Below are 19,462 nucleotides of genomic sequence, written 5' to 3'. Positions count from 1 at the left end.
TTCATTCACTGATTTCCAACTTTTAATTAGTTTGGCAACTTTAATTAATTAGTTGGGTTGTCTACATTGCATTTATTTGTGAATTGAATTTTTGGGTGGGATTTAAATAGTTTTTGGTTGGGTGTTCAAATTTTTTTTGAGTTGGGTGTTCAAGAAGGGCTAAACTAAAATAAAATAAAAGTAAAAATATTATATGTATTCCAACAACAAAAAATTTTGGGGTGTTCAAGTGACCACCTATCATTACATGTAGAGCTGCTAGAACTAATATTTGTGGTTGCACATCCAAGTCAATATTGCGAGGGTGGTTGGCAACAAGGATGAGATGTAAACCCAGACATCCTGAGTTCAAAACTTGGCGACCTCTTGGGGACAGGCCACAAGATATTCTAGTCACAGCGTGGATGAGCCTGACTTTGACTGGAGAAGAGATTAGTCGAGGTGCAAGTAAGTCATCCTGGACAACCCCTGACAGTTGATAAAAAAAAAATATCCCAAGTAATTTTCAATCTCAGACGATACATACCTTCTTTGTGAGTATTCTTATTGATAATTACCGGTGGATACGGATGTAGCATTATTATGTTTTTCAAAAATCTGAAATTGGTAGCAAACAAAAGGACAAAGAGAAAAAGAAGAAAGAAGTGTGTGATTAATGCACAAAACGGTGCCGTGTGAAGGGCAGCAACGCCTGCCTTGGCCACAGGGGCAGTAGGCAACCCGCGTCCGCCTAAGCAATCCTTGCAATATTAATATCGAGATCAAACAAAATCAAACTTAACGAGCTCTAATAGTTTATAGTTTCTTATAGAGTCTTAGAGCACAATTATACTTTATTGGTGTGATGTCAGCGTATTAAAACATTCCAAATCTTGGTGCCACTAAAGGGTTTGCTCGATCGTTAATTTTAGGGCCCTGAAATTAGTTAAGGTGCACACAAGTTGGCCGGAGCATCCGGTTAAAATTGGCTTGTAGAACACGACAGTTTATCTTCTTGATAGAACTTTCAATTACGTTATCCATGGGATTCCGTTTTGTGATGGAAGATATTCTGAAGATAATTACAATTCTTTCCTGTTGATTCTGTCGTACATATTGGCTAATAGAGTTACCTTCCGGTGGAATGTTTTTGTCAAGAACAGAGGACTAAGTACTCTATGTCATTATAAGGTATCCATTTTTCTATCTTCTCTGTAGTGTAGGGAATCAAGGACGTTACGTAACGGAAATTTGGACTCCCGATATCGTTATTTACTTGCGAATTGACTAATACGGTCCGATATCGGCCGATATACATCTATGGCTGCGCTGTATCACCGTTACATTTCCCGATGTCACTATTTAAAACCGGTGGCCTACAAGTGCACAATCCGAGGTTGAAATCCTGTTTGCATTTTGCATTTGAGGATTCAATATTAAATATGGAAATGTCCAGTATAGTCCTATTAAATGCTTGTCTGGGACCATAACGTATGACAATATCCCCATTCCTCACTTTTAATGCACAGGGAATGTCAGTAGTGCACTAGTGCTATATATAAAATTCTAACTATTAGTATTTGGGTATGCTTTTGTTAATTGGAAGAAAAATTCATGAAAACAACTCCTTGAATCTCTCTGTGCTCATAAATTTGTTCCCAACTTCTTGGATTTTATTCAATGTCAAAAACTGACACATTCTGCAAACACAAAACAGTACACTAAAGGAGAGTACTCCATTACACTTACATACTTGGACTCAAAAATAAAAATCACATCCGTCTTGTTTATTTCTTGGACATTGAATCAAGAGAAATGGTTGGAAAACTCAAGGACTAGCTGGTGCGGAAGGGCTGCCGCCGCCCGAGGGGACCTCGACACCGGGGTTAGGGACGAGCGTATCGTCGCCGCCGGGAACGTAGCTGTGGCTTGCGCCGCCACCAGTTCCGCTGCTGCTGCCGCCGCCACCGGCTGATCCTCCGCTGGTGCCGGTGACCGGATTGTAGGTGAACGGGTTGAACCCGTGTCCTTTTTTCGGGAACATGAAACGGCCGATGCCCGGAACAAAGAAACTGCCGTCCGTGTCGACCAGAAACTGAGGCTGTTTCTTGTCTGCGTTCTTTGAGTGTTTCGGGGTTTTGCGGCCCGCAATTGTATGATCGGTTGTGGCAAGCAGGATGCTGAAGACGAGGAGGAGAGCAAGGAGGGTTTTAGAGTTGTAAAAAGCCATTTGGTGGTACTGAAGAGTACAAGACAGGGAAAGCAGGTTGATTGAAAAGGCAGTGAATTAGTAATGCTTGAGTTGGTTTTGTGAGGAATATGGGATGGGAAGAGGTCTTCTTATAGTTCAGTTTTCGGGGAAGTTGGGTGAAGTTTTTGGCGGTGAGTTAAGGAGATTGTTTAAACCTGGATCCTGCGAACACATGCTCATGCACTGCATACCCCACAGAGAGAGAGAGAGGTGCACGGAAATTGGTAGGTCTTGGGCTTTACTGAGGGCTTGATTAAAAACTATCTGCTCAAACGGCTAATAAATATCAGCAGACATGTCCATTTTGTGAATTCAATTTGACCTGTTTACTTCCTGGTGATTACAGTATTAAGTACAAAAGTAAACCAATATGTCTTCCTTACCAAAGAAGCACGGCTGCACAAGCTCAAGGTTCGTTTTTTGTACAAGTATTGAAGAGTGATTGTGTTCTCTCATTTCCAAGTCCTAGACCGGACGGGACGGCACAGTCTAAATCTAGATCATACATTGAGATAATTAATGGTTCGTATTGGTCCAAAAGCAACCCAAAGGGGTCATTGGGTTTCACATTGATTTTCTACAATTTAAGAAACTAAATGCAAGATATAAACAAATCAAAGTTGCAGCACACTTGAGTCGACTCAAAAACAATAACTACACAATAAGTTTTAACAAATGGAGCAAGCTCAATAACAGAAAACACAACAGATAAAGAAAACTGATTAGCAGATTCTTAAGGCTTTAATATATGGACGAAATTAACTATTTAAGCAAGCTAAATTGTCCCAATTCAGATTTAGAGATTATCAGTTTACGCAAGCAATACAAATATGCAAAACGGAAATTAAAGAGACTAAGGAAGAGAAAATCGAACGTAAGGATTTATAGTAGTTTGGTCAGCAACTTCACGGCCTAGTCCACTTCCTAATTGTCCAACTCGGGATTTGCTGTACTATCTCCAATAGTTACAATCTTCTAGCTTCTCAGGTGCTAGACAACCTTTACAACGAGCAATCTATCCGCAATCACTCCGACTAATTTTGACTCCGGTGCTAGTCACACTTAATCCAACTAGTTTTGACTTCGGTGCTAGTAACATCTAACTCTAAGTAATTTTCTCTCTAAAATCTCTCACAAAAAGATCTCTCATCAAAGTATGAACAAGGGTACTGTACAATTCCCTCTTACAATGAAGATCAAAATAAGAACTCTCACACGAGTGTATAGATATCAAAATGAAGAATATAGTTGTATGACTAATAGATTTTTCAAGTAATGGCTCACAATAATTTTCTTCAAGAGTTCTCCTTGTATAGTTTCCTCTTGCTTCTCTTTTTATATATTCTTCAAAGAATATGACTGTTGGAGAATTTTTACCGTTAGACACAAAAGGCTCCTCCCTTTCCATTCATGATTTCTTCAATCTTCCTTCATAATTGACTTCAAATCAGAGATTTATATATTCCATGTTCTTTTTTTGATCCCAATCACATTTCATTAAATCCAAAAATGGAAAATTAAACCGAATTCATCCGAAAATAGAGAATGGGCAAACGTGCAACAAGTCATCACAGAGAAAAAAAACTAAGAAAATAGGTAACAAAGGAACACCGGCAAAACCGACATAAACTAGAGGACAGGCTTTAGCATGTCTCACCGCCTCAAAGGGTCGGGTTACGAGGGGCCCTTAGCATATCCCCTAGCTGCCCCGGCCTGAAGCGCACGCACCCAGTCAGAGACAAACTAAACAAAACCGATGGAAACAGGAATAAACAACAAACAAGGAAATAAACACAGCCACCATGGAGAACTACCACTGATGCACGCCGGCCAAAACCCCGACTGAGAAAAAAACCACCTGCCGCCGAAGATGGAGGCACCGACTGGATCTTGAACCGGAGCAGTGGAGAGAAAAGATTTGTCCTTAATCTTTCCTTTTCTTCCTTTAACTGATCTTGACTACTGGAGATAGGTTCCCCTAGCTTGTTGCCTTTTCTTCAAGAGGTTGAATCCTTGGCTAGGATGCTAGAGAAACAGCCGTACATGTCTAGGTTTAGGAAGAAAATAATCCTGTGCAACAAGTACATAGCTTAGCCATAAGATATATTTCACCAAAGCAACCTTGAATTTTAGAGGGTCCATTAAGTAAACACTCCAAGATTAATATATTATAAGAACCCAATAATTAAAGTGCTATATCAATTAATCAAAATAAAGTTAATTGAAATGTGTTTGTTATCATCAAAATCAATAAGGTATCATAAGAAAACCTTTGGGCTAACAGTTCGAATTTGCTCAGAGACTCGTACCGATATCAGAGTCTCTGAACAAATTTGAACCCATTAATTACAATAATGGATGATTCAAATGGACTTCAACAATTTAATGATAGGAAACTTGGAGTTGCAACACACAAGGTCGGGTTACATCACCTTCATTCTGCTTTAGAAAAGCATTAAACACTACATTCCCGGCCAGAATAGATTTCAAGAACCCTACCACCATTGCTCCCTTTTCATGTCCAACAAACTCAACCGGTGCATTTACATTAAGGATGCATATTCTGGTTCTACTTTGCTTTCATAGCGGGGTTTTCGGGGACAATTTGTTCATTCGTTCAAGTAAACCGAAGAAGAATCCCAACTCATACTGAATTACCCGGCCGGTTAATTTCCACATATTTTGATGTTTGGTTAGAAATTTTACGGTCCAGATTGGATTGAATACGCAATGGTCTTGTCTAGAGTAAAGAGGAAGATTGGGTAAATTAGCTTAAAATAGAAAAAAAGAATAACCAAATATACAGCCTACAAGAGACATACCCTGCGGATCTATTGATCGGATGTTTGGTTAGAATGTTTATTGCATTTTATGAGGAGGGGATTAAGAGTCAGCCTGGATATCCTATCTTACCCTTTTCCCATCTTTTCCTTTTCCTTTCCTCTTGCTCTGGAACTCCAAACATATTTAGTGAACTTTAGCCATTTTTGTATAGTAAGATAGATAAAGCAACAAAAATAAATACTTCTACTTACCTCGACACAAGTGCACAAGCACAGCCAGATCTCCAAATTGCTTGAAAATAAGAACCCAGAAGCCAACATATTATACAAAGCTAGTCCCAGTCAATTATCAAAGGTCACAAAAACAAAACAAAAACAAAAACAAAAACAAATTAGGTTCTTGATCTTTCCTCAGAAAATCTGGGAAGTTGAACGAGAGAGTTAACTCGTGTCACCCCTTCCAAACCTGACCAATTCTGATCCTCATGAACCGAATTCTCCCCATTTAGTACTTCCCCCTCAACAGTCAATCTTTTGTAGGCTTCATTTTCTTCTCTGGATCGAACGGTATTGTTTCTTTGGAAAGATGGCTCAGAGTTCTGCCCATCGTCCGATTCCGCTGCATTACCGGAATGGTTGCTCTGGATCGTCACGGAAGAGAAGCCTTGATCGTCGTAATCGGATTCCGCATCCATCTTCCCATCCAAAAATAAGCAAACCACCGCACAATCGTCCATCTTTGATGTTGGGTACTTTGTTTTCCATTCGCGTGCAGCCGAGTCAACCAGGGTGCGTGCAGCTGATGACCGGGTAGGAGCTGATGCTACTATCTCAACCACCTCTTCATTGCTTAGAACGTCCCAAACCTGCATTAATGCACCGGAGCTGCTATCAAGAATAGAGAGACTGATGTATTATAAAAACTGTAATCCGCTGGGTGATACTTTCAGGTTTTCCAGAGCATTTAAAAAACAAAAAAATGCATTTGGTTGCCATACTTCGAAATGTGTTGTCAGGGAATTTTCTGGAAAAAAGAGCCAGTTCTAACAGTTGCCAAACATATGATTTAGAATTCTCAAAAACTATTGTTACTTGGAGACATACAATACCGAAACAATGGGAGTTTATGTAAACTGATTATGTAAACAGCAACCAAGCAGGGGCAACTTCTAAACACAAAACTACAAAAGCGCCAAGATCAGCACACCATACTAAAAGGAAAGCAGTTTTAAGCATAACTACTGCTTTTCAAATGCATCGGTCAACGGTCATGCTATTTTATAAATTAGAATGTCAAAGCAACAGAGTACAGCACAGAATGGCCAAAAGGAAAAAAGGATGTATGGAAAATTTTCGACTCCCTTTAAATCTGTTATGTTATCTGATGAATTCGGTATCACATCAGTGAGCATAGTTGTCGTTCAATGTGAAGAATATTTTCCTTCACCCAGCTTTGCATAACTGCTAATTGACATGAAATAATGAAGATTTCAAGTCTACCAAAGGAGCAACTCAAAAAGGAAATCACTCACAAGAACCAATAGTGCACATGAATGACCACAAGAAATGGCATTACCTAGGGTCAGTCCCCTGTGTACAACATGCTATGCAAATTTTGTAAGACCACGTAAGCAGCACTTGAGGATACCATCTACCGTGTTTTCAAGCTGACAGCTCTCCCAAGTCTTGGTGTCATGCTTGGAAGTGCGAAGGGAGAAAACAAATGAAAAGCAAAACTAGTTTCCAAGCTATTGTCTCATCTCCTTCAAGAAATATTGAGCATAGAAATTCTGGCAAGAACTACATAAACTAAGAGAAAGTGAAGGAGTACTAAAATCTAAAAGAAAAAATGTAGTCCAATTATTCATGACAAATTCTTTACACTCATCTCTTATTAGCAACAAAACAACAGGTTTTCGTCTTACATATTCTTCTCCTTGCCCCCGCAAAATCTGGCCCAAGTGTTGTCTTAGCATCCTAGTATGTGTTAGCGGCTAGGAAGGAATGAAACTTCTTTTACATTATAGAACATTTAAGAAGTGATTGACCTATGTCTAGGAATGTCGAAGATGTGTCAAAGTCAATGGTCTTGCAAATTTAAGTTCTCACCTATTGGATTTGTTAACCCGTTCATATATATATCAACTTATTACTTAGTTTACAGACAATTACTCTGTGAACCAAAGATCACCTATTAGCATTTTCCATCCACATTACGCCGCTCGCAGGTTCGAAAACTTACCCCATCAGAAGCAAGAACAATGAATTTATCTCTTTCCGTAAGAATCCGGTGAGAGAATTCAGGAATAGAGATCACTCCATATTCCTTTAAACAAAAGTCCCCAAATGCCCGAGCCATTGCTAAGCCAGGGGCATCATCAAACGGCAGCCAAACTCTTGGCACTTCAGGTTCATCTTGCAATGCAAAGACCCTTCCTTTACACCGTTTGATCCGTTCAGCTTCCCCTATTCATTATCAGGACAGATCAATACAAATAGGTCACGAAATGCAAATATCCCAACAATGCGACAATCAAATTATGGTATAGCTTACTTGGCAAATCAGGCTTTAGATCAACGGTCAACTGAACCGCAACCATGGAGTCATTACTGTCCTTGGATCCCAAGATCGCTCGGGAATCCCCAATACTTCCCATATAAAGATTAGAACCCTTGCAATCAAAACATGACGAAAGGAAATCAGATGATGCAACATGAAAACCAGAAACAGAATAGGGTAGGTAGTGCTTCCTGAATGTCGTACCTGTTTAACTATGGTGATAGCAGTGCTGCCACTGCAAAAGCAGTCCAAGTTAGGGCAGGACTTCAGCTCCTTATCCATGGCTTTGTATGACTTAAGAAAAGCTTCTCTCCATAAAGATCCCACTTTCTCCTCCGGGTCACTGTCCTTCTCAGCATCTCCTACATCAGATTTAAGATTCCCAGCGCAACAAGCAGTACTAGAAGCACTTTGCTTTGATTCACACGAATGCAAAGATGACATTATCTTTAATGGCAACAAATCTCTTACTTTGCGGGCAACAAGATGGCCATGTGGACCATGGCCATCAAAGACACCACAAAATGTCACATCTTCTGGCATGAATTCCTACAAAAGTCAAGAAACGATTACGTAATTGAGTCCCAAAGATGACTGTATCATAATTTCAAACAGATGCGATTCTACTTACTTCCCACACAATCATTGCATCCTGGTTAATCCCTTTACGGCCCTGCTGAGTGAATATACAAGAAGTCCGGCTCTTTCCGTTGGCGAATATCCTGTTAGGAATGGAGGACAAATTCTGCAACGTAGCGACATGGTCTGAAAATGTTTTCCTATTTCTCTTTCTCTCGTACAATCCAAGGCCCAGATTGCTAGTCGAGAGACAACCCCCCATTACCTCAATCCGGGCAAGAAGATATCTGTTTTAAACAAGTTACAACATCCCTCCTTTCGGGAGACCAGATGGCCTATGAAATGCCCAATTCAGATGGTATGATAAACCCAGCATAAGACCAACAAAACTCCAAAGATTGGCACCCCAAAGACCTAGTCAAGCTGGAACTTGGAATAGACAACTGGGTTGAGTGTATCCTAGTCACATGTTAATCCACTGGAGGAGACGTGAATCGATGACGAAACCCGCTAAAAAAATGAGAGAGCATTTAATTAATCACTTATAAGTTATAACTACATCACTATGAAAGCTGTATGTAACCTCAATGAATCAAGCTCTTCCCATGTGAACAAGGAATTAAAAATACACTAAAATTGTTAGTCCTCCATAGGGAATCTCATTTATAAATTAAGCGTCATAATAGCATGTATTTAGATTTACGCACTTGCAATATAGTACTAAAGATGAAGAAGACTGAAACAGCGAAAAGTGGTTAAATAATCTCCAACAAGAAACCATAAACGTGGATAACCAATTAATTTTGCAATCAAACCTCTACTGCCAATGAAAACATTTCCATAAAGCATAAACTACTCTATATAAAAATTTAGCTCAGTATCCATAGGTGATTAAATTAAGAATATTACCCCAGATTACAGGTATAGAACATAGCCTCAGAATCTACAGGGGATTCAAAGAATTCTAACCGCATCTAACATAGTAAGAATTAGATCAGTTGACTGTTATGAAGCGTGGATCCTGATCGAATTGTGCACCTAGCCATGTGCTCTATGGATCCAACTGATGGAGCCAAGGCATAATGCTTTTTCTTTTTTCCTACCTACGGGTTATTTTGGGTACTTGTTGAGAAATCAGTCAAACCAACACACGGCAATGAAAAATCAAGAAAATACCGCAAATAAATTTTTTACGTGATTCCCCAATCATGTAACCAAGTCCAATTCAAATTGGCTTCGCATAACTGGTATTTATATCTAAAATTTAGATCGCCAATTACCGTAACAGGCTATCTACGTCTCAAATCCCGACATAATCAGCAAGTGACAATCCAAGCCGACTCGGACTTTACACACCAACGATGTTCACGAGTTTGTGTATTCAATTATTCTGTTTTCGCACTCATTCTCCTCAGATCCTGAGTTAGAATTCTGCATATTCTTAGACAACAAAATATTGCTACAGAAACTCTAGAGACCCAGACTTCAATGCGGACTTTTTCAAAAAATAACAGTGTCTAGTCGGCGCCTCGGCGCTATGTAAGGGACCAGGGTCCACGGCATAGATTAAAATCGTCCTAGGCGCTAATTAGTTGGCCGTCTAGGGCTCTAGGTGGCCCATTAGTTGGCCACCAGGCGCTCCTCTTCTGCCCGCCTAGCGCCTAGTTATTTTTGAAACACTGAAAAATAAGGACGAGATTTTTATCCAAATCACTTTCAGAAAAGCCAGAACGTCCAAAATTCAAAAAACAAAAGAGGGTAATGCGGAAAGGGACCAAAATATAGGCGTAGATTCTTCAAACGGAATCAATCAATCAAAAACGGAAAAGCCGTGAGAATTCCACCAAGCAACCGTTGTCTTCTACAAGCCGAAAGCGAAACAAAAGTAGGAAAACAAAAATCAACGAATGCCGCGTTCCGTTTGGTTGCAGGAAAACGAAGGAAAAGAAACGAAAGTCAGAGAATTTGAAATCACAAGAAATCCATACCAAAAATAAAAAAATAAAAATGTCACAATCAATTATACCTAACTGAAAACTACATTTGTACTGCTTGAAACTCAAGACGAAAACTAACTAAAACTTAAACTCAAAAAAGAAAAAAAAAGAAAAAGTAGTTTCTATTTTCCTTGGGGTTTTTCTCGGCAACCGGACAGCGACGCGGACGGAGAAAGAACAACTGAATGATCAGGACGGAAATAATAATACCAAAAGCAAAGGAAATCTAAGCAGAAGAAGATTTGTACTTCGGTGGAGATGCTCCAAATGACCGAACACGAGTGAATCGTACAGAACAGGGTTGGTAAAGTTTTACATTGTGGAGTTTCTAAATAAAGCAGAAGCTTTTGATTTAAACAGAGAGGGAGGGAAGGAATGGAAAACGGGAACAATGGATGTTACCTCTGTAATTCTTCCCTCCAATGGTGTAGTCGAGATTTCTAGTTCAGAGTTGGAGAGAGAGAGAGAGAGAGAGAGAGAGAGGAAAAGATGGTGAGGGGGGGAAGCATTAATTGCAAAAGCAAGAAAGGTCGACACACAACAGTATACTTATTTCAGACACGGAAAGGGTATGGTCTAGGGGTGTATAGGCTGAGGGTACTTCCGTCTGTTGGTCGGTGATTTTGCTCATTATACAATTAACGAGGGTTCGATTTTTAGTATTATGTCGTAAGAATGGCGTAATTTTTTGTCGATTATCTAATCTGGGCATGAATGACTTGTTTTTGTCCGAATTAAAGAAAAAATTAATTAAAATGCGAGTAAGTTTGCCCGAATATATAACCATTCGCGAAAGAAAAAACGAAGAAAGAAGAAAGAAAAGAGAATAGGGGCTATAGCAACTGGAGAAACTGGGCCAGACTTCGGAGCTAGAAGTTGAAACTAGATGGGGACCGGAGAGAAACTGAAGATGAGAGTTTTCTTTTTCCAGGATGAAACGGTTACGATGGAGCGATCGAACTGGGATGGTGCTTTGCGCATCCAAGCTATTAATTATCGAGATAAAATTTGGACAGTTGCACTGCCAAATGGACGGTCTGAATGTGCACAGCACTGTGCTGCATCTCCTCCAGGTCTGGAGCACTCAGGGTAATGGATCTGAGTTTTTTTGTTTTTTACGTCATACAGTATAGTAGTTAAATGTTAGTGTTTAGCACAAAGGGGGAAAGGGATGACCTCCGCTTCATAGGAGTCGAACCCACCACCTCTCATTTCCAAAGTTTCCAAAGGAGAGCTACACAACCTCTTGAGCTAGGCCCAACTCCCAAGAGTCGGGTAATGACTTGGTTGGGTTGGGCATGATTATGAGCTTTTTAACCACCGTAAAATTAGGAATAATTTATTTTTTTATTGCAGGTCAATAGTTAAGTTGTTCCCGTTGAATGTCAAATCAATTATGTATGTCAGGATGATGAATTACTTAAAAAATTTTGAAAACATAAATAATTAATCCATATACTGTGGAATACTAGTAGTATTTAGTTTAGTGGAAGGGCTATGAAGTACTAGTAGTTTAGTGGAAATCACCCTTCAATATCCTATTGAAAGGTGATTCTAGTGTGGTAATCATTGTCTCGGAGGAATAATCCATTATCATATTCTCATTCGGGTGCGAGTTCAATAAGAGTGTTTATACACCTGATATTTGATTCACAAGGACTACTTCAACAATATCTGATTCACGAGGACTAGTGCAGTGAGAGGAAGGTTGTTTCACACCCGCGACGGCACTTATGAGATCTTAAAAATAAGAATAAAATGCTTGTAGTAACAATACGTGCAAATTAAAAAAAGAAAACAACGGCCTTTCTTTGAGAATTTAACTATTTGGTGTTTTTCCTAGAGTAATGCTTCAGAACCTCTCCAACAACAATTCTTTAAGATCCACCAACTTTCTGGTGGATAATCCATTTATGTTTTCAAACTGGAGAGGACCTCTTCCAAGAAGAAAATTCTCACAAAAGCTTTATCTTTGGTATAGCACACCATTAGAAATACTCCTTTATTTTCGTCAATATCGGGAACTTAGGGATTTGTTTCCTCCTGAGGTCTCAAATTATAAACCTCTCAAGTTCTATGAACTTCTTTGGAGCCAATTCATACAGAGCATTGCTCTATCTTTAATTTTGACTCCCCACAAGTGGATAGTGAAATTCTTCCTTCAAGACTAATCGGGGTGTGCGTAAGCTTGCTTGGAAACATGAGTTATAAAAAGAAATACTCTTTCACGAAGCAACTCTCCTGCTACCGTACATTTACAATCCTCTGTTGAACCCAAGAAACCAATATGTGGGCGGTTTTGTTCAAAAATTTATGTATTATTGTTTGTCTCGATGAGAGGAATCGAAAAAGTCCAGTAAAAAATTATGACGTACTAATACACAAATATATGCAAGTGGCAGTATTAATTTATTAGCTTTTCCGTATAAAACCCCGAATCAGTTGGAGGCCTACAAGGAACTTTACGTTAATGCCAAGCATGGTGGTATCATCATATCTGTTTTCCATTTTTTAGGTTCACATGTTATCTCTTATCCAGCTAGGGAACTCTTATTACAAAGACCTCAAAAGAAAAAAACCTTTTTCCACCCACTTGCAATGCTCAAAACATGTGATAATACCTATCTTTTGAACCAACTCTTTCCAACAAGGGATAGGACCTCTTCAGAAAATAAAGAAAAAGAGAAGACTGATCAAGATCGTCTCGATTCAAACAAAAAAAAAGGTCGATCATTTCTGGTCCTTTAGACTGGACAATCCTGTTAGAGCTAGCATTTCATAGGTCATTTCGAAGCTCATTTCGGTAATTAGTTATAATTCAACTTCTAGAAAAATCAGTTACAAAAAAATCCGCATTTATTTTTAATAATCATATTGTCACCTTGAATTGGAACTGTTATTTCAAGATAAATGCGTTCTGAAAACATATCAATTGATAGTCAATGAACATAGTGTATCTAATGTTCTCGATGAGTTCTACAAAACGGTTTCAGATTATCAATGTAGGCTCGGAAGAGGCCCACAAAAGAATAAACAAAACCCACCAAGTCTTTTTGAGACCGGAAATTAAGAGTCCCGTTCCTTGAGAACTAGCTACTTGTCTGATTGAAGAACAAAGAGAACCAAACTTATACGTAATTGGCTCGAAGAAAACGTGTTGCATCAACGGATGCATTGAGATTCTTGTTCTAAGAATTTGGACGTGACTTAAGTATCCCGAATTAGAAAAAGAGTCGAGGTAGAAAATTCGGACAGAGGATCCAATCTCAAACTAATGGCCATTAATCGGAGTTTTGTTTTTAAACTATTCTTTCGATTTTGCTAAATCAAAACTTTAGATATGTCTTTAGGATCTCGGAATTAGTCAAGGTGAACGCAAACAGATCCGGATATCGATTTAAATATAAGTATCAATGTAAATACACACACATATAGTCCTTTTCAAGTCAGGGATCCCTGATTTTTCTTACGGTTTGAACCTCGTGCGAAAGTTCACTTTTCCGATCAAATTTCGATGATCCGAACCGTTCAATGTGTTAAAAAACGCATTTTATGATAAACTGTTCAGATCAAGCTCTTTCCGGTTATATATTTTTCCGATTTCTCGCGAACACCCTTAAAAACACGTTTTAAATACATTGAACGATTCGAATTATCAAAATTCAATCGGGAACAATGAGGTCCTGACAGTAAAAAAATCAGGAATCCCTGACTTAGAAAATTTCCGTACATATATATACTACTTAATATATAAAGCAAGGCATGCATGAGGGTGGTTGGCATTGGCAAGGCATGAGGGTGGTTGGTTGGAATAGTTTAAGCAAGTGGGGCATTGTATGTGGATGGAGATGTGGATCGATCCCGAGGTGGTTTCGAACTTTCCATTAACTAAAAAGCCATGTTCCATAAACTAAAGCATTTCTAAAAGGATGATTAATTTGAGAAAGCCTAATTAAATCCCCAGGAATCTAATCCTGTGAGCCCCAAATCATTTGGCACACCACTTTCTTTTATTAAAATCAAATCTGCGTGTACGTCTTTCTAACACAAAAGCAGACACATTCTCCCCTAGGTGGTGTTTCCGTTAAAAATTTTGGACTACAAGTTTTTGTATTTTGTCGTGTTGTTCACATTAAACCATAATATTTTTTTTCTTCATTTTTCTCTTTATTTTTCCTTCTAATTTTTCCATTCACCCACCCATATTGATATTATCTACAACTTATAGGTTAGTACTGAAAACAAGTTGATATTTTTGGACAACAAAAATTGTCCATATATAACTTATTAGTTAGAGGAAATGCCCCCATTGTTCTTGACATCATGAGTACCGTTCGTTTCATTGGGGCTTGCTTCAGTTGGATACACATGGATTGTACAATCGGCAGTGGCAGAGCCAGGATTCGGGGCGGGCCGGTTTAATAGATATAATTTTTTTTTCGAAAGATATACTTATTATAACATAAAATTTTTATTTTCCAATACATTACATTTGGTTATTGAAATGATACTAACCTAATACAGTTAAAGTATACCAATCATTTTGTATTTTTTTCTTTAGGCTACTTTGACTGTTACATGCTTATTTTTCATTTATAAAAGAAATTGAGGAATGAGAATATAAAAATAACTGGTTTTTTTAATGAAATCAAACTAAAATTATTAAGATAATTAGTAGGTATAAACAAATAAGTATCAATAATAATAAAAATCCAGTATATACAAAATAAAAATTTTAAAACTTGGGAGCCTGGGGTGCTGGGGTCTAGGGGATCCCGACACCCCTCGGGCCCCACATAGCTCGGCCTCTAACGATCGGCCCAATTGTCCTTTGAGGCCCGCATGGCGAGTCTAGTTGGAGAACCCGAGGAGAGAGGTCTATGTCTGGCCTGCGTGGATTACTTAGCAATAAGTCGGATTCTACTTGTTGCTTGAGTGACACGTTCGGGACAGTGCACACTGAGCGTCATGCATAACATCATCTACTTAACAGTTACGCGTGACGTTATGGGACTCGTGTCCAGTACATAAGTACTAGTTATGGAGCAAGTAGACTTTTCCTATGAAAGCCGAAGGAGGAAATCCTAAATAGGTTGCCCTTATCCCTTCTCTTTTTCAGTCGGGCAACGCTAACTTGTTCCTTTGTTTTGCAGACTTGCTCAAAAGGAGGAGGCGGCTCATTCAAAGGATCCGTACACTGGGTGAATCACCACCCCACCCTTGTGGACCCAATAATTGCATGTTTCATGATCACTTGTGAGACCGGTGCGGCAAAATTTGTACTCTCCTATCTCGCAAGTATGGACATTCAATTGCTGTGATTCTTGTTTTTGATTCCTCTGTAAGTATCCATGACTAAATTAAGCAAAAATGTTAAAGCGAGCAGGTTTGAGTAAAAAGAAATGAAAGACTCGAGATTTAGGGATTTGCTCTTTTCTAAAGTTACATGTTCGAAACATTTTAGGTGCTATCAACTTCTTTGAAGTCAATCCATACAGAGCAAAAGCTCTTGCTATAATTGGGATTCCCGCAAGTGAGCAATAGGATTGGTCACTCAAGATTAGTTGAGGTACGCGAAAGTTAGTCAGAACTTAGCCCTTTTCTTTTTTCTTTTTTTTTCTTTTTGCAAAGGAAAGGAATATGCATTGGTGAGCTGATTCTAGAGATATCCCAAAACACAGAGTACAGCAACTGGATACCTTGGTTTTAATTCAAAGGCTTATTTAAATTAACTTCTTTTTCCATTGCATAGAAAAGAAGTTGGCTAACTTTTTCCCACAAAAAAAAACCTTTTTCCCACAATGAAAAAAGTGGATAAATGGCCACCTATTTCCACTAAACTTGGTGATGACTTTTTTTTAGCTTTTTGGATATCTTTTGCTACAAAGAACAGATAACAGCAAATAAAGCTCAAATTCAATTCCTTGCTTTATTTTCTTTTCGAGTATCAAAATGGAAGTGGGGTGAAGGAATCACCTTTTATGTTCGATACACTACTCTCTCTCTCTCTCTCTCTCTCTCTCTCTCTCTCTCTCTCTCTCTCTCTAACTTTGTTGTGTTGCTTTATTTGTTGGTGAAGCTCAAAAATCTCGCACACTTTGCGATTGTAGGAGTCTATTAGATTAGCAATTTTTTTTATAAAATTAAGAAAAGAATAATGATTAATACTACTTTTAATGTGTTTAATTAGCAAAAACATGACAGACAATCTGAAAAATAAAAATTATTTTACAACGTACTAATGCATGTAAAGTTGTCTTTCTGTTGTCTAGAGGAAAAATTCTCCCTTCGTCTTCATTCTTTTGCCTCTCGTACTATCCCAACTGGATAAAAAAACTAATTATGACTTTTAATTAATAATACTATTTATATGCAAATATGGATCTTGTTTGATAGATATTTTTTTTTATCTGCGTTTGATAGATCTCAATGAGCTTTTTTAAACGATGTTTTCAAAATCATCTAAAAAATTATAGATTGCAAGATATAATCAATTGAAAAGTGGCACGGACCCTCAAAAGAGACTAAAGAATGGGGACAGATCGAGGGAAGTACAACAGAAGTACTAGAAGAAAGAATTTGGAGTACACTTACAAAAACTCAATTTCGAAAAAAAAAGCTATGATTGGGTTTTACGTATCCTACCCATCGGATAATCTCTTATTTTTATCATAGTGAAATTTTCTCTCTCGTGAATACAAGTATATATCAAGGCCAAATACATAAATTAGATTTTTAATTATCTTTTTGTATGTACGTGTTTATTTTGGCCGGTGCTTTCGTTGGCTTTCTAACGGAAGAGTAATAATTTCATTGATAGTAATAAATATTACAATCCTCGGTGCGTATCTAGTACACGCTCGAATTGAAATTGAAATTGTTGTCACTGATTTCCAACAGATAGTTCTCCCTTAATTGAATGCCACCCTGTTTATAACCTCAATGTGACAATAATATTGTAGGCCTAACCTTTTTTTTTTTTTTTTGTAGCTTAAAATGTTGCAGCTATACTGTCTTCTCCTATATAAACTATCATCCAAAGAGAAATTGTTAAATCGTACCCATTGATTTATTTATTTTAGTGACAAGGTGGTGATCATATTGAATTCCAGTTAAATAACAGCAACCACTAACCCACTGGGGCAACCTTTGTAGTTTTTCTAATGCATCAGAACAAAATATCATGATTAAAAGTGATGAGTATTATATTACTGTAACCTTCGTCCTTAGGATTCTGGTGGTTCAAACAGTTACATTAAGTCGACCCAAAGAAGAAGAAGAAGAAAAAAAAGAGGTTGACTGAAGGAAGGTTAGGTATTTGGGGTCAGTGACCTTAGATCCAGGCCATTCAACCAAATCGGAATGGGATCCGGGAACCTTGTAGCGAGTAAAGTGACTGTAGGGTTATATATATGGTATTAGTGTTAGTCGACTCTTAGGGGTTGACTTGTTAGTGAAAGGCTTGAAATCGAGATTTTGGGATTTGCTGGTTCCTAGATAGATTTCAGGTTCGAAACTTCTTAGATTCTATCAACGTTTTTAGGAAGATGACTTTAATTAATTGAGTACCCCGTTAGTGGATGGTAGGGTAATCCCAATTAGTCGACATGAGCATAAACTCGCCGAACATCCTGAGTTATCAAAAAAAGGTGACTTATACGGGTAGGGTTTGCCCCCGGTATCAGGTTCGAAACCTTCTAGGTATTATCACCTCTTATGGGGCTAGTCCGTGAGCTCCTCATTAGTGTACTGTCCACAGTGGACAGTAAGATTGATCCTTTCAGAATTTGTTGAGGTGAGTGCAAGCTAACCGGACACACAGAGTTATCAAAAAAAGGCGATTGAGGAGTTGCCCCCCAGGTCTCAAGTTTGCAATTTTCTAGGTGCTATCACTTCTTATAGGGTTTTAATTTCCAGCTTTGAATGGGTTGTGTACCAGTGGACGGCGAGATTAGTTTTCAGTCGAGGTGTTTGTAAATTGACCGACATCCTGAGTTATAAATAAAAGTGTCAATCAATTCATGTTTTATAGTATTAGCTGAAGCCTGAAAGCATAGAACGGCCAACTTGATACCTCCTCATCGTCATTGGATGGTAGAAGCTAGGTTTAAGATAATGGATATGTGATGTATTGCGCTGTTTGAATTTTTCTTTCTTAAATGTTTGTTGACATATCGACCCAATATACGGCTGTACCTTGAGTCATAAATTGCGTCAGCGTGCGTGAGCGGTAAGGCAAGCGACAGCGTACGTGAATGCGCCCGCATTTCAAACTATTAAAATTCGCGAGACCGAGAATTAAGAGCGCGGGTACATTGTGAAGATTGAGAGCAGCAGGACTCGGTGTATACCACAGACTCAAGCTTTTTGTTTACGATGAAGCCCATTTGACTAGCCTTCCCCCATCTATGGTCTTTTGTGAAGCCCATTTGATCAGTGGCCTTTCTCTTCCGGCCCATGTTGGGTCACTTTTCCCACTTCTAAGGTATGTCATATATAACGCCCAATTGATCAGTGGCCTTTCTCTCCCAGCCCATGTTGGGTCACTTTTCCCACTTCTAAGGTTTGTCATATATAACGCCCAATTGGGGGCCTTTCTTTCGAGGCCTGAGTAGGGCCACTAGTCCTAATCTGAGCTTTGAACGGAGGCTAATCCAAAGAGGGGTCCGATCTTATCTATTCCGAAAATTTTTATGTCTCTGTGCCGAGAGATATTTTTGGCCGTTGGATTGTGTGTTTTTTATTATGTTTTAAATTTAACGGTAGAAAAAACCCTTGGCACAGAGGCACATGAATTTCAGGCAAAGAGGATTCAGCCTCAACCAAAGAAGAGTTATGATAAGAGGGCTAGAGCCGACTAATGACTATCATGTGGAAACGTTAGGTCAATCCAAGTTGGGAGTTCTTAGTAAATATGCAAACATCCGCAGAGCCTAAGAATTAAAGATTTTAAGGAATGACAACAGGACGGAGCGGGACAGATATTGAGATAACGGAATATGATACCTGAAACTTTTAGGATACCCGCATCCCTGGATCAACGTTGGGGATGGGACAAGCTATGCCATAACCATAACCAACTGGTTTCGGGTGTTCCGCAAACCAATCGAACAGATCATAGATCTGCCAAATGCAAAAAACCAAACCGAATTTGAAGTCCATGACTACATCAGCAATCAAATGCAAAATTAGAATGATCCACACAAACACCGAATCTCAACATCCAATTCAAGGTATTTAATTGACATGTGAATAATTCAATGTGATGCCCCTTGAAACAATTGGAGTCCCATTGGGCGTGCCAATGAACTCC

General features: G+C 38.7%; 2 protein-coding genes across 6 annotated transcripts; both read right to left on the bottom strand.

The window, feature by feature from the left end:
• Positions 1-1,630: 1,630 nt before the first annotated feature.
• Positions 1,631-2,418, bottom strand: LOC131329015 (putative cell wall protein). Its single transcript, XM_058362040.1, has one exon. The coding sequence runs from the start codon at positions 2,207-2,209 to the stop codon at positions 1,808-1,810; it is 402 nt and encodes a 133-aa protein (XP_058218023.1). The 5' UTR covers positions 2,210-2,418; the 3' UTR covers positions 1,631-1,807.
• Positions 2,419-5,276: 2,858 nt separating this feature from the next.
• LOC131329012 (probable protein phosphatase 2C 52) lies at positions 5,277-19,272 on the bottom strand. 5 transcript variants are annotated; one of them, XM_058362036.1, is made up of 6 exons: positions 19,156-19,272; positions 8,205-8,662; positions 7,778-8,122; positions 7,568-7,685; positions 7,256-7,479; positions 5,277-5,879 (listed from the first exon to the last, which is right to left on the bottom strand). In XM_058362036.1, the coding sequence occupies exons 2-6, from the start codon at positions 8,412-8,414 to the stop codon at positions 5,406-5,408; spliced, it is 1,371 nt and encodes a 456-aa protein (XP_058218019.1). In that variant the 5' UTR covers positions 8,415-8,662; positions 19,156-19,272; the 3' UTR covers positions 5,277-5,405. The 5 variants fall into 5 exon arrangements, with proteins under 5 accessions (XP_058218019.1, XP_058218017.1, XP_058218021.1 ...); XM_058362034.1 differs by lacking the exon at positions 19,156-19,272 and adding an exon at positions 10,552-10,710; XM_058362038.1 differs by lacking the exon at positions 19,156-19,272 and adding an exon at positions 10,398-10,422.
• Between the last annotated feature and the right edge of the window lie 190 nt (positions 19,273-19,462).

Source organism: Rhododendron vialii, chromosome 6a (assembly GCF_030253575.1).
Source record: "Rhododendron vialii isolate Sample 1 chromosome 6a, ASM3025357v1".
NCBI lineage: Eukaryota > Viridiplantae > Streptophyta > Magnoliopsida > Ericales > Ericaceae > Rhododendron > Rhododendron vialii.
The sequence above is the reverse complement of the archived record's forward strand: the minus strand, read 5'-3'. Positions and strand labels throughout refer to the sequence as shown.